The sequence below is a fragment of the Cavia porcellus genome, unplaced genomic scaffold (assembly GCF_034190915.1).
Source record: "Cavia porcellus strain 051 isolate PalLab524CR breed Dunkin Hartley unplaced genomic scaffold, mCavPor4.1 scaffold_19, whole genome shotgun sequence".
NCBI lineage: Eukaryota > Metazoa > Chordata > Mammalia > Rodentia > Caviidae > Cavia > Cavia porcellus.
In genome coordinates, this window is record NW_026947502.1 from 66,119,428 (window position 1) to 66,134,372 (window position 14,945).

Consider the following 14,945-nt stretch of genomic DNA (forward strand, 5'->3'; position numbering starts at 1 on the left):
TATTGGATAATGAGACTGGAGAGATGTGGCTAGATAATGAAAGGGCTTGATATGTTGTTCACTGTGGAGGTTGGACTCTGGTGATTGCTTGTTTCTGGCATACAGATTTGCTTTCTAAGCAAGAGTAATGCTGGGATCTGAACTTTTATTGAAAGTTGGAAAAAGAGAGCTGTACAGAGAAGCAGTGACATAGTGTAACAGTGGCAATGTAGGTGAAACAATATAATTACTGAGAAAAAAATTGAAAACAGGTGTGTTAACTTTCTATCCCAATAACAAAATACGTAAGATAATTTAAAGGAGTAAAGGTTTGTTTAGGCTTTCAGTTTCAGAGGTTTCAGTCCATAGTTTGTTGGCTCCATCTTTTTAGGCCGAGTCAACAGGGCATTGTATCTCTGCTAGATTTAAACATGAATAGAAAATAAGGAGTCAATGATTTTGAGTTGTTTTGGTGTATTGGTGTGTGTGTGTTTTGGAAGACTGGGAATTGAACCGAGAGCCTCAAGCATCCTAGACAAGGTCTCTGCCACTAAGCTCTACCGTTGGCCCTTTTTATTTTGAGACAGAATCTCCTAAGTAGCTCACATCTGTCTTGAACTTTCAGTCCTCTCTCAGTCTCTCAAATAGCGTAACTACATGTGTACAGTACCACACCCAGTTGATTCTGATGTTTTTGATTGAGCAACTCAGTGAATAATGACTGTGTTTATGAAGATATAAAAGGCAAGCATAGACTCAACTGGAATGGTAATAAGACTTAGAAAAGAAAGAGCCCACAGTGTCCTCTGGCTGGTGCCATGTTTGACGTTGTGCTCTGCTCTCCTTATCATGACATAGTGACTGTGGTAAAAAGAAACAATGGGAAAAAGGACAGTTTCAAAGAACAACTTATTGATAGGGAGACTATCCAACTATATTATTTTCCTGGTTTTTAGAAGTATAGTAATTTTAATAGCGATTTAATCTCATGTCCCTTTAAGATCTCTATTAAAGCATTAAATAATTGTTTTAGCCTGTAATTCCATAATTTTCCCAATAATGAGAATGTAAGTCTGATTATTTTAAAACTTTTGTTTGTACAACTAACTTTTTTGGCTTAACTTACTTAAGTTTTAAATAAAATATAATATCTGTACACCCTTATTTATGTATTGACATTTTAGTCCTAGAGGAAAAAATAAACAGAATAAACACTGCACTTTTCCAGGGAGAAGATATGTATATCTGAATAAGCAGACCCACATCTATAGCTAAAGTTTTGTTTCAGCAAGTTTCTTCCTTTTCTTTATGTCATTGAGGCACAAGGTTTTCAACTATCTGCCCATGGTTCAAGAAGGAAAACGTTGGAATATAAAGTACCTTTCATGTCCATGAAACATGAAGAACTTGTTGCTTTTGCTTTTCAGTCTTATCTCAAGAAATGCATAGTGTAAGAACTCCTTCAGAGCAGTCATTTACATGATCTGTATAACATCTCATGCTCTGTGATCTGTCAGATATTTCCTGCTCAACCTTGTGACTTCAAGGAGCAGATTTTACACCTAGACTTAGGAACCTTGAACTTTGGTCATGCACATGTCTCTTAAAAGTGGAGAAATGTGCTCTAAATGACTATTTCCTTATTTGCTTATCAGGTCAAATAAATAATCTATGGCTTTATCTTTCTACTAGGATCTGTTTCTTCAGGCTTACATGCTCATTCTTAAGAAGTACTTGAAATATTTTCTGCCTTGAAAATGGATTTATGTATGCTTTATTATGATTTGTTTTTAAGATATTAAACTTAAGCTAGATATCAGAAGTTAAAGATTTATGACTCATGTTCTAAGAAAATAACTAACCGTGTGTTCTTTTGACCAGGTTCCAATTAAAGTACTTTGGAGAGATTTCTTAACCAAGTGAATGACATGAAGATGTTTTGCTCACTTTCTGGATGTGCCTCTGTCCTTTCCCCTATTCTGAGAGTGCTTTGCAAAACATTCTCCATTGTCTTGGTTCTTGGGCTACTATCTTAGTTCTTGGACTAAGATCTAAGAATATTAAATGGGGTAATTTGTAAGAATAAAAATTTATTGCACACAGTTCTGTAACTAACAAGTTTAAAATCAAGGCCTTGGCAGATACAGTGTGTAAAAGAACTCATCTGCTTTGTAGATGGTATCTTCTTACTGAATCCTTGTATGATAGACGAGATGGACAAGCTACTCAGGTCTTTTCATATGGATGTTAATCTGTGACCTGATCATCTCTCAAAAACCTCACCTCTTACTGCTACTGTAGTGTGTATTAGGTTTCAGTACATGAATTTTTGCCAGGCATGGTGGCACACACCTGTAATTCCAGGAGGCTGAGGCAGGAGGATTGCTGCAAGTTCAAGGCCAGTCTGGACTATATAGTGAGTTCAAGGGCAGCCTATAATATACAGAAAAACCTGGTTCAAGAAAAAAAAAGTTAGTTATATATGAATTTCAAGCGGAAACAAACACAGATCATAGCAAAAGTCTGGGAATCATTCCAGAAAAATAAAATTTGGAATAGGAATTTATTGACATGTATTCTGTTGGCTACCATTACATGAGGGATGAGCTAGTTTAAAAATTAGACAAAAGACAGATGAAATAAATATTCTAAATGGCCAACAGTATGGAACTCAGCCATTCAACAAGAGCTATGCAGCTAGGAAAAATAGATTTTAGACTAATATTTAATGATATAAAGATGTTTATGAGTCTAATGATAACTAAAATAACTTTCCCCAGGTTAGAGAGCTTGTAAAAGGGAGAGCTAGTTTTTAAGTGTTCAACAATGCTATTTTATTTTCAAAAGAATAAAACAAAACAGAATAAAGCAAATCAGAACAGAACAATGCAAATGATACAGGACCTCAAAACAAGACAATAGGAAATCAACAGTGGCTACTATATGATAAGATGTCTTGTTTTCTTCAGAATAGTTATCTATACTATCACCTAATAAACTCAAACAAAGCAGAATAAAACCAATCAAGACAAAAGAATAAAGGCATTATAAGACTTCAAAGCAAGATGACAGAAAATGAACAATGGCTACCATAATGTCTCATTTTCTTCAAAATAGCTGACTCTACCATCACACATAATAAAATCAAAATAAAACAATAAAACCAATCAAAACTAAAGAATGAAAGCATTATAGGACTTCAAAACAAGGTAATAGGAAGTCAACAATGGTTACCATAATGCATCACATTATGTTCATAATAGCTCTCCATACACAGTAAAATCTAACATAAGAAAAAAATAAAGCCAAACCTAACAAAATTCTGAAAACCCTACAAGAATTCAAAACAAGATAATAGGAAATCAACAATAGTTATCATGTTCCCTTTTTTGGCATTTCCTCCCATATCACTTTGCATATATCTTTTTGGATCCCACTAATCCTTCAGTTTTTTAGGCTAGGGAGATAACTCAGTGTTCACCTGTATGAGACCAAATGATATCACCCATGAGCATAAATGGATATACTTACAAGAACCTTGAGATCATCCTACTTTGTAGTTGGGTAGCTTTCCATTATATGAAAATACCATATCTTTTTTATCCCTTCTACAGTTGATGGGCAAGTTACCCTTGCTTTTTTCTGGTCTCCTGTTGCATGGAACAATTGTTTTTTCTCTTTTGATTTTCAGTCCATGGATTTCCTTTCAAGTTAAGTGTGTTTCTTGTATATTGATGGATCTTGTTTCTTGATCCACTCTCCCTGTGTCTTTTTATTGGTGAATTGAGGCCATCTACATTAATAGTTACAATTGGCATGCATTGGTTCATCTCTGCCATGCTATCCTCCTGCTGTTGGCCCTCCACTTTTCTCCTTCATTCAGTTGCCTGTCCTTTTCCTGATCCTCTTCTTCATATTTCTGGAATCACAGTCTTCTTTATCTCTCTCTAGAATATCCTTCAGCACTCTCTGGTTGGTTTGGTGGTCGTGATTTCCTTCAGTTGTTCTTTATCATGAAGTATCTTATTTTTCCATCAATTTTGAAAGATAGTTTTTCAGGATACATCAATTTGGGTTGGAAGTTTTTTTCTTTCAGGATTGAAACACTTCACTCCAAACTTTTCTTGACTTGATCGTTTGTGTTAAGAAGTCTGCTGTGAACCTGATGTCTTTTGCTTTATAGGTGATCTATTTCTTTTCTCTAACAGCTTTTAATATTCTGTTCTTGTGCTGAATTTGTGGGATCTTGATTATTGGGACACATTTAGTTATGGCTAGTTGGAGTTCTGTATGCTTTGCTTATCTGTATGCCGGATCCTTTTCCCATGTTTAGAAAGTTTCCTGCTATTCTGTAAATAGTCTCTTTATTTCATTTGTGTTAATCCTTGCTTCTTCACTGGTACCTGTCATTCTTAAATTATTTTTCTTTGCATCATCTTTCAGTGTTGAATTGTTACTTGCTGTTTCCTTTTTATTTTTAAGAGATTTTTCCTTTGTGATCACTAGCTGTGATCCTGTCTTCAAGATCTGAAAGTCTTCAGTCTCTTTCAGATGTGTTTGCCAGCTTTTGATTGACTTTTTAACTTCCTGGGTATCTCTTTGAATCTGTTTCATGCATCGTAATTCCTTCCTATATTGTTCATTCAAGGTTTCCATCATTTTCCTATGTTCCTCTTTTTTATCTGTGCCTTCTTTAGATGTGCTCAGTACTTCTTTCATAATGTTTGTGATTTCTTCTTTAACCTGAAATATTTTTTGTGATCTGATTACTTTTACAGTCTCATGAAGTTGTTTCTTTACTTGGATTGCTATCCTCTCAGAGATTTCAGGTGTGACTTCCATTTTATTGTAAGACTGTTGCCCAGACTTATTCTGGGTGGACTGGAAGTCTGAGATTGCCTTTTGCTCCTTCGTCTTGACATTCTCCTGGGTTCTTCCCAATAAACTTGTTGTGGGGATCCCAGGCACTCCCCACATTGGCTGCCCCTCTGTAATGTAGGGCAATGGGACAGACATCTGAGTTTCTCTGAACTCGGGTTCCCAGGGAGGTAGCAAGGCATGGGTTGGGTTTCTCCAGACCCATGAAGCTACACAGGCTTTTGCAATGGCCAGGGGTGCATGGTGACGGGGCTGCATATTCTCTTAGACTCTACAATGGTGGCAGGCACAGAGGGGTGTGTTTGTTTGATTCTCTCCGTGGGTACTTGGCTGCCCAAAGGAAGCAAGGGTCTCCAATGGCAGTCTGCGGGTGCACTGGGTGTATCTGGCTGTTTCTCCCTGCCCGTACAGGCTGCCTGCTGGAAGCAAGCCTTTGGATGTCAGCAGCAGGCAAGCAGGGGTGGATCTGGCTGTGTCTCCCTGCTTGCACTGGCTACCCACAGGATATAAGCCTTCTGATGGCAGCAGTGGCACACAGGGGTGGATCTCCAGAGCTAGTTTTCACACAAAGCAATTTGATCTAAACCTCTTACTTAGGCATCATTGCATATCTCTGTAAACTTTATGAAACTAGACCAAATATTTTTAATTCATCTAGGAAAGAATATGTGTTCAAGTAATCAAATTTTGACAAAGCAGAATTGGAAAGAAGGAAGAGCATATCTTGCCAGATTTCAAAATACACTGTGAGGCACAGTAATTTTTAAAGTACCATAGTATAGTGGAAATAGGCATAAAAAGAAATAACATCAGAATAGTGTGTCCATTTTATATGTTCATAGGGAGGAGGCTAAATAGGTGTAAGAAACAATTAACAAAGGTTATCACTGATTAGAAGAGTCACAGATATTTTTTTCTTTTTTAAATTTTTCAGTTTTTCTAAACAACATTTTAAATTGTTCAGTATTAGCAAGGTTTTTTTAAATTCTGTAAAGCAAACTTTAACAGTATTTTATTTAATATATCTATTGGTGTTGACTTTTATGAATAAAATACTCTGCATATTCAGGATTGTTAACTCTGCAGAGTTACTCTCCAAGACACTGAGTATATTATTTATTTATTCAGAACTTAAATTAATTAGTCACACAGAATCACCAATCCTATCCTCCTTTTTGGTAAAGATGGAGAAAAGGCAATGGAGCATAATTGGTTTATGATTAAAGAGAAAGATTTTAGACATACAACTTATTTTCAAAACCTGAATTGTATGTTTTGGTGTTGGAGATTGAACCCAGAGCCTCACACATAGTAGGCACATACTCTACTATCAAGCTATATTTCCAACTCCCTAATTATTTACTGATTAAAAAAAGCTATCATATTTTACATATGTAGTTTCTATCTGCTCACCTTACTGAACTCTGTACTGTTATGGTTGTTTTCCAGATGATTCTTTTCGGGTTTATAAATGATCGTATAATCATTTAATTTATAAACAATATCTTTTCTCTGCAACTTTTAATCTGTATATTATATAATGTTCAAAAAATGAGATTAGATTTTTATGCTAATAACATCAAAATATGAGTCATATGTCATAAAGTAAAAAAATAAATTTATAGAGTCATATATAATATCCAATATTTTTTAAAAAATGAGCCCTGTGGAAAGTTACTCAATTTGAGGATATTGCTTCTCTTCCAAAAATTCCTGTACCAATGTAATCTTAATTCAGGCTGCTATAACAAAATACTATAGACTGGAGGGTAACTTGTCCAGTGGAAATTTCTCTGGAGAATGGAAATGCAAGATCAAGACCCTGTAGCTGATTCAGTTTCTGGTGAGGGCTGTCTTTCTGGCTTGTAGATACTTCCCATTCTCTCTGTACCTTCAAATGACAGAGAACCAGAGAGAGTGCTTTTTCTTGCTCTACTTACAGGGCTACAGTTGTATTGGCATAGGGCTTTATATCCTTATGGTTTTGTGTAACCTTTATTTTGTTTTACATTTAAAGACCTTATCCAAGATACAGTGACACTGAGGTTAGTGTTTCAGTATATGTATTTGGGGGTGACAGTTCAGTCCACTGTAGTACCTAAACTCTTTACAATATTCTCAGAAATGCTGTTTATTTGAGAATATTGGAAATAGTAGTTTTATCCTTATAAAAGTTTTAAGGTGCTTGTCTCTTTATAGTGTGTCATAGGAATTTTACCTAAGTTTAACGTTATGAATCATTTCCTCTTAGACACAAAATCGAATGAAGCTAATGGCAGACAACTATGAGGATGACCACTTCAAGTCCTCCCATTCTAATCAGACAAATCATAAACCCTCCCCCGATCAGGTAAGGCTGCTTCTGGCTATTTTGTTCTGTTTTAACTTTTAAAGTATTTTATGTTAACATTTTGCAAATTCCAAAAAGTTAGAAGAAAAGTAAGTCACTAAATGTCTCAAAACTCCACTTTTTTTTTAACAGACTCAATTTTTGTATAGGATTCTAAATTTGTATTTAGATCTAAATCTAAAATTTGTATAGGATTCTAACTAGTGATTCTAAATACCTTTTTTTTTTTTTTTTTTTTTTTTTAAATCAGTACCGGGATTGGAAACTGGTGATTCTAAATACTTTTTTTTTTTTTAAATCGGTACTGGGATCGAACTCACGACCGCCTGCTTGCAAGGCAGGTGCTTATGTCACTGAACTAAATCCCCAGCCCTTCTAAATACTTTTTTAAGGAACAGGAATATAGCTCAGTGGCACAGTGCCTGCCTATCAAGTATGAGGTCCTGAGTTCAATTCCTGGTACCAAATAAATAAATAAATCTTTTTATTTAAAGAGACTTAAAATTTTTGAGAATGACCAAAGAAAGTCCTTGAATTGGATTGAGAAAAAAATCGATCCTGCTTTTTTTTTGGCTAAAGAATCTGTTAAAGAAATAGTGCCTTATTAGAAAAACATGACTTGTATGCTCATTGAAGTACAACGCAGTATAGGGGCTGCTTCTGTTTAGTTGCAAATTATGAAATCTTTGCTCATCCCCTACTAAAAGTGATGGTTGAAACTTAGTTTCTTTATTCCATTTCCTGATGGATTGCTTCAACATGTCATTCTCAAGGGAAATTGTTTACTTCAACTTCTCAATATAAGACATAGCAGATAAGTCTAAAGGGAACCATATTTAGTTCCAGTTTTTTTGAAAGAAAACAGTTCTCTTGTTATCTTGAAAGTGGTGGATGGGAAAGAGCAGTAAATAGATAATCTCATATCCCATTGCCAAAAAATAGGTTTCAATATCTCCATCACAGCTAATCTTAAAATGTATAGCTAAGGGGGGAAAATATACTCAAATAATTACATCTGTATACCTAAAGAGTCAGGGAAAACATCTCTACTAAACATCTCTACTAAAAGACAGCTATGGCATTGTCTTAGAAGAAGCAGCAGAAATATTGTAGTTGAAAATAGTTGTGATACCCACATTGCTGATATTTCGTTTTTTGTTTTTTTTTTTTTTTTTTTGTTCCCTGAAATCGAACTCATGACCTTGTACTTGCTAGGCAAGTGCTTACTTAGGTGCTATGCCACTAAGCTAAATCCCCAACCCACATTGCTGATATTTCTAAGATGCAGAAAGTATAGCCTCATTACGATGACATTACTAAGTCAGTTGTGGAACACAGTATAGTTTAGAAAGGAAACAGTACCAATCTGTAATGCAGGTGGAAGGGAGGGAGAGATTGCTTGGTATCAGTAGTCATTCCCTGTCAATAAATTACTTTGCTTTCTTTGCCTGTTTCCCAGTACATACTTGGAATTAAATTTATGCCACCTTATGTACAATGTATGCTGGATCTTTTCTGTGTAATAAGTTTTGATATGAGTTAGTAGGAATTAGAATAGGGAGAGACAAAGATGGAGAAAGGTTAAAGAAAAAGGCAAAACATAAAGAAAAAAACGCCAATTTTTCCCAGGTCCAGCATAGAGATGACATGTGTAATTATAAACTAATAAAAGAAGAGAAAATGTATGATAAACTAATGCCTAATTTTTGTAGATTAGGGAATTACAATCTACTATAATGAGTCAAATTCTTTTCTAATACATTATGCATATATCTTTGTTTTAATACTAACTGACTCTTTTTTCATTCCCATGCTGCCCTGGGGCACTGTTCCCTTTGTCATCTCTCCCCCTAGGATGAGGAGGAGGGTATATGGGCATAGCCAATCAGATGCTCTTAGTTCAGCCATTTTGTTCAGAACGGTGAGAAACAGCTTTACTTTTAACTACAGAAATTATTTTTGTTCTGTTTCATTTTTCCTTTTACACAATCACTCTCACATCTTGTTTCTGTATAATTCATGAAATTCTGTGGTGTGCTTTCTGTTTTTTCATTTCACATGATTCTTGTGTGTATTGCTGTGCTTTTGGTATGGTGTTTTTTTTTCCTTGTGTGTGATTAGTCACTTTTATAGTTTCTTTATATACATTTTTGGGAGAACTTTCAGGGCATATAACCAAATTTCTCAAGATGTGATTTTGTTAATAAATTACTTTTAGGGGCTGGAGATTTAGCTCAGCGACATAAGGACCTGCCTTGCAAGCAGGCGGTCGTGAGTTCGATCCCCGGTACCAGAAAGAAAGAATAAATAAATAAACAAATTACTTTTAACAGTCCATCGAACTGGCAGTAGAAAATTAATTAACTTTCTGCTACTAGCCTGGGTTTGAATGTCTTTTTTATGCTAATTATAAATACATAGTCTGTTTAAGAAAAATCTGTATTCTTAGCTGTACTGTGCCTCCTTTTGCTTTATCTATAGAATACTCTGAATTCTCAGAGTCAGTTCCTAGGATATCTACCTATGACATCTCCTAGGACTTTGACATTACTCCCAAACTATCCCTAAAAATTAAAAGGAACAAAGGAGTAAAAGAAAACAGTAATTCTTAAGAGTTCTTTTCTCTCTTTGTATAAAATACTGCTTTCTTAAACAGTTGCCTGAACACTGCCCAGATTCTCCTTTGCAGTTCAGTTGGCTGGAAGAGAGTCTGGTTTGCTCTGATGCCCTTGAGATTTAACTAAGGAAACTTTTCTTAGAGAAAATTAATAATTATATTTAATAAGTTTATACATACTGGTAGCCTTGTTTTCCCTAGATTCAGTGTCTATTATTATTAATGATTTTACTGTTTTGGAGTGAGTTCTCCCTGAAATGTCCATTTCTTGGTGTTAAACTGCTTAAAATGATTGGGACGCATACAGACCTTTTACTGTTGTTGAACACAGAAGGATGAAGAGGTAAGTTGTAGAAAGAAGCTGTACACTATGAGACGGGAAGCTTTTTGCATGGCTTTATTCTACAAGAATGAATGAAGATGAAATGTGTCTGTGTCAGCCTGGAAGTTGTTAGATTTAGAGTGCTGCATGGAAGAGAAAGCTAAAACTTAGAAAATCAGTGTGCTACTTATCTATACTCTGCAAAGGAACATACTTGTTATCATGAGGTGTGTGGAGACCTTCCGATAGCAGAAAGTAGTTTACCCAGTGTCTTATAAATGAACATGGTTCCTCATTGCCCACTGTAACATGGAAGTCTCTTGGCTTGTCTCAGCAGGAGGCTTTCCACACACACACACCTAAACAGGATAGAATTTTGCTTAAAAACTTTTCTGTCCAATCAGAAGAAACACATTAGTGTTCTGGGAAATAGGCCCATTGGTAACTTCATTAGGAGATTAAAAAATGAATAAACCATCATATTTATTTCTTTGAGAAGTTCTATTTTTCTCTTTTATCAGAATAAAATAAATACTAGCAAGGGTTCAGATGCTATTTTACTTTTTCCAGTTTTTGCGCTGTTGAGCTTATTCACTACACTGCTATTGGTTTAACGCATTGAATTGAAATGTATTAGTTGGCCTGTCTTAGTTACTTTTTTCATTGCTGAGACAAAATATCCAGTAGCCAGAGTTAAAGAAAGAAAGGTTTATTCTAGCTCACAGTTTGTAGAGGTTTCAGTTCACAGTCAGCTGGCTACAAGGCTGGATAGCGTGGCAGAAGGGCATCACAGAAGAGAAGCAGTTTATGGCGAGCAGAAAGCAGAGTGAAGTAGCAAGAAGACAGATCCCTTAGAGCCTTCCTCCCAGCCTCAATACTGTATCTTGGGATGCAGAGCGAGTGGGTAGTACACAAGGGGAGGGACACCCTTAACCCTAGCATCGCATCATAACCTAGTCCCAACATCACACACTCCACATCTAGCCACTTCTGAGATACTCCACTTAGGACTGCGTGAAGCTTTAGGGCTACATCTAGACATAGCATGCCATAGCTGGAATTTCTGTGATATATTTTAAACTTCTAAAATTTGCCACAAATATTGTAATAAAAATTTTACCTGAAGAGTTGTATTAGTGACCCCCAAAACACTGCAGAAATTTTGACATTCTGTCCAGTTCTCTTGTTTGCCTAATTCTACATGGAACAGATTTTCTCAGCAGAATTTCAAGTTTGAAATCAATTATTTCATTATCAAACTTAAGACCTTAATGCTTTACATCTAAAGCATTTTGGAGACACTTACTGGCAAAGTTTGAGCCTTTCTACTCAGATGAGAAATACAGAGCTGAAAGTCATTTTATGGGCTGTGGTAGAACATAATGGTCAGAGTAGACTTGAGAGTAGAATGGCGATGTTCATTACCTCAGTAGCTGAAATTTTGGACAGGTATTTAATCTCTGTACATTGCTTATTTTCATCTTTTAGTGAAGGTTGTAAGAAGCAGATGAATTGTAAGACAAATTAATCTGGAACCAAACAGTACAGCTTTGAAATTAGATTCTTTAACCTACCTTATATCCTCAGGAAAGTGACTTAAGCTCTTGTACCTCAGTTTATTTATCCATGAAAATCAGTGTATTAGTGCATCCCACATAGGGTTGCTGGATAGATTACTCAGTTGGTGTATGTAAAATGGTTTGAATAGTACCTTACACCAAAAACTATTTTTTTGCACTTTTTGCGTTGCTGTTACTATTTTTGTAGTTGCTCTTGGACTGTTTAACTCAGCTGTATTCTAGGAAGTGTAAGTTTTCAGTAAAGCTAGTTACACTATTATTATCATCATCATCTATCCAGTGCTTTCACTTTATAGTTATCATACAAAACAAATATTTGAAAATTTAGACTCAAGGTCCCCAGCTGTTTCCGGAAGGAGGAACTAAAGGCAGTTAATGACAGAAATAACCAAGATACATTGATGATTATATTGCCTTTTCATCACTTAAAGTATGATCTGTATGTTGAAGAATTTTTCTCTTGGGAAAATACATTTTTTTTTAAGAAATTGCTTATGTAAAACCTTTAGTCGGTTGACATTTTCTTTGCGGGAATTAGCTCTTAAGATGCAGTCTTTTTTGTTTCTTAACTAAAAATATCCTTCAGAGAGAAACCTGTCTTCTAATTGCTCGTGGTTCACAGCCTTCATGAAGCACAGCCATTCTATATTGAGCTTTACAGAGGAGTAAGATAGGAATCAGTTTCCCCTTTGCATTGTCTGAGTCACTGTCCCTCCAAAATGATTGCCTCCTTAGGTCATTCTGGTATTTTAGAGTCCTATTCAAAATGTGCATTTGGAACAGATAACCTAGTCCTCAACCTCTGTACCTTACTTTCTTCATTTGTAAAATCAGAATAATATTACACTAGTGTCATGGGACTATTTCATGGTTTAATGAGGTAACCAAAAAACTCTTTAAAACAGTCCCTTTACATAATGTGGCGCTCCATTAATGTTTCTTTTTAAAACTGTATTACTATATTTCATCTACAAAACTGAAATAGCCCATTGGCAAAGAGTATGCTTTGCCTTCAGACCTAATTTTAATCCTGCTCAGTATCCATATAACTTAGCACAACTTAACTTCTCTAAGCATTGAATTACTCATTTGCTAAGTGGCATAATAAAACCTAGACCATTGACAATTAACTGTAATAGCATATTCCATACCTACCACCCTTTGACACATGGAAATGCTCAGTAAATAACAATGATGATGACATTGGTAGTGGTGGTGATACAACCTTGAAACATTCATGAGGTTCGTAGTTACTACTGTTCAATGTAGTTTTTTTTTTTGTCTTGTGTTATAACAGCGTGCTTCTAATTGCGCAGAAAGCCTACAATCCTAGTAATTAATTTTTCTTGAAGTAAAAGGTAATCACAAAGATAATGATCTTCTCTAAATATCTAATTGAATCATTAATGGTCTTGAGCAACTACAGCCACCTCCTTGAAGTATTCAGAGGCATGATGGGTTAGCCACAGGTATCAGATCCAGTCCAATTACCTCTAAGAAGCACCTCCAGCTAGCAGGTAATTTTTTCTGACCTAAGGATGATGTTCAGAGTACCAAGAAGTAAATAAAAGCTCCTATCTCTACACTGTGGTTCTAAATAATTCTTTGTAGGTTTGAGTTCCAAGGTCAGAGACAGAGACCTCTTAGGTCCAATGAAGTTAAAACTGGTTTGGAATAAGGAACCTTTCTCTTAATGTTTATTTTGTTACTGTTTTGTGGTGCTGGGAAATGGATTCACAGCCTTATACATTCTAAGTACATGCTTTAACACTGAGCTACACCCCAGCTCTACTCTTAGTGTTTTCTTTTAAAGGTTGTTTTGTTTTAAGGGGCATTGGGGGGGAAGGTCTTTTTTTACTATTTTCTTTTTTGGTACGGGCAACCAAACTCAGGGCCTCGTGCTTTCCAGGCAGGCACTGTACCACTGAGCTACATCCTGGCCCTACTCACACTGTTTTGTAAGAAAGCATTTTAGCGTGCTACAGATGCATCCTGCATGTTTGGAGGTTCTGCTAAGTGATTTAAAATGACATTAACCCGTGTATCACTGGAGTTAGTACTTTAAGCATCTCAGGAATCTCAGATTCATGGATTCATACTCTTCTAATTGGGAGCATTTAACTAATAAAGAAGAACTGTCTTCTTACTGTTGGTGACACTATTTGCAACTTGGGTATTGTTCCTTAAAAATCAAATATTTTTCCACTTTGTGCAAATCAAGTCCTTTGCATCTTGCTTATTTGTCCCATAATTATTTGAAAATACAAGCTTCTACAGAACTTATAAGTATTTACTGAGTGAAAAAATTAACAATGGCTGAAGTATAACTTGGTGGCAGACTGCTTGCTAGCATGTGTAAGGCCCTGAGTTCCGTCCCTATCACCACCAAAAACAATAAAATGAGGTTTAAACCTAAAGAAAAATTACACGTAATTTATACTGTTATGCAGTAGTGTTTTTTTAGTGTTTTAATTTCTTCCCATATGTTAACACATTATCCTGTAATCTAACACCACTTGTGTGTTGAGCTGATCCAGTCACTATCTGCTTTTCCCTATATCATTAAGTTTATTGCTCAGATCATCAGTTAACATATGTGGAACCCCTTTTTAGTAGTAGTTTTGGAAGACAGGCCTAACACTTTCCTATCATATCACATTTTATTTTATACACTGACATTATGGAAAGTATGATTTGGCTCACATTTTATCTGCAACAACAATATTGTTATAATGGAGTTGTCCTCAATTCTTCACTAATTTGTTTTACATTCTCTGTATAGGATTATCTGCTAGTTTGGGTTCAAAAGAATATTTTCTTTGAGAACTGCATCATTAATCAAGACAAAAGATAGTTTTTCTGTTTGTTTTGTTTTTTTGTTTTGTTTTGTTTTTTGATGTTACTGGGGATCAAACTCACTACCTCACGCTTGCCAGGCAGGCACTTAGGCCACTGAGTTACATTCCTAGCCCCAAAACAAACTTTTTGAGACAGGGTCTCACTGAGGTGCTAAGTGGCTCAGTTTGGGCTTGAATTTACTATCCTTCCACTTCAGCCTCCCAGAGCGTTGACATTACAGACATGCACCACCATACCTATTTTTGTTCAATCTTCCTGATGCTAGAGTGATGAGGCTAAAGTTTCCAACTGGATCTGGCAGTTAGCATTTCTGGGGTAAATTAAATAAGTACACTTGATTGAGGTGTAGCTGGACCGTAT

At 35.7% G+C, this 14,945-nt stretch overlaps 1 protein-coding gene across 10 annotated transcripts in view; it reads left to right on the top strand.

Moving 5' to 3' along the window:
• Erc1 (ELKS/RAB6-interacting/CAST family member 1) overlaps positions 1-14,945 on the top strand; it is a 521,572-nt gene that overhangs the window by 459,517 nt on the left and 47,110 nt on the right. For 5 of the 10 annotated variants that reach the window (XM_063231314.1, XM_063231313.1, XM_063231315.1 and 2 more), the window contains 2 exons: positions 7,109-7,207; positions 9,062-9,128. In XM_063231314.1, the coding sequence (XP_063087384.1) occupies positions 7,109-7,207; positions 9,062-9,088 (126 nt within the window). In that variant the 3' untranslated portion in view covers positions 9,089-9,128. The remainder of the gene's footprint in view (positions 1-7,108; positions 7,208-9,061; positions 9,129-14,945) is intronic. The other 5 variants (XM_063231309.1, XM_063231311.1, XM_003463708.4 and 2 more) reach the window with 1 other exon arrangement.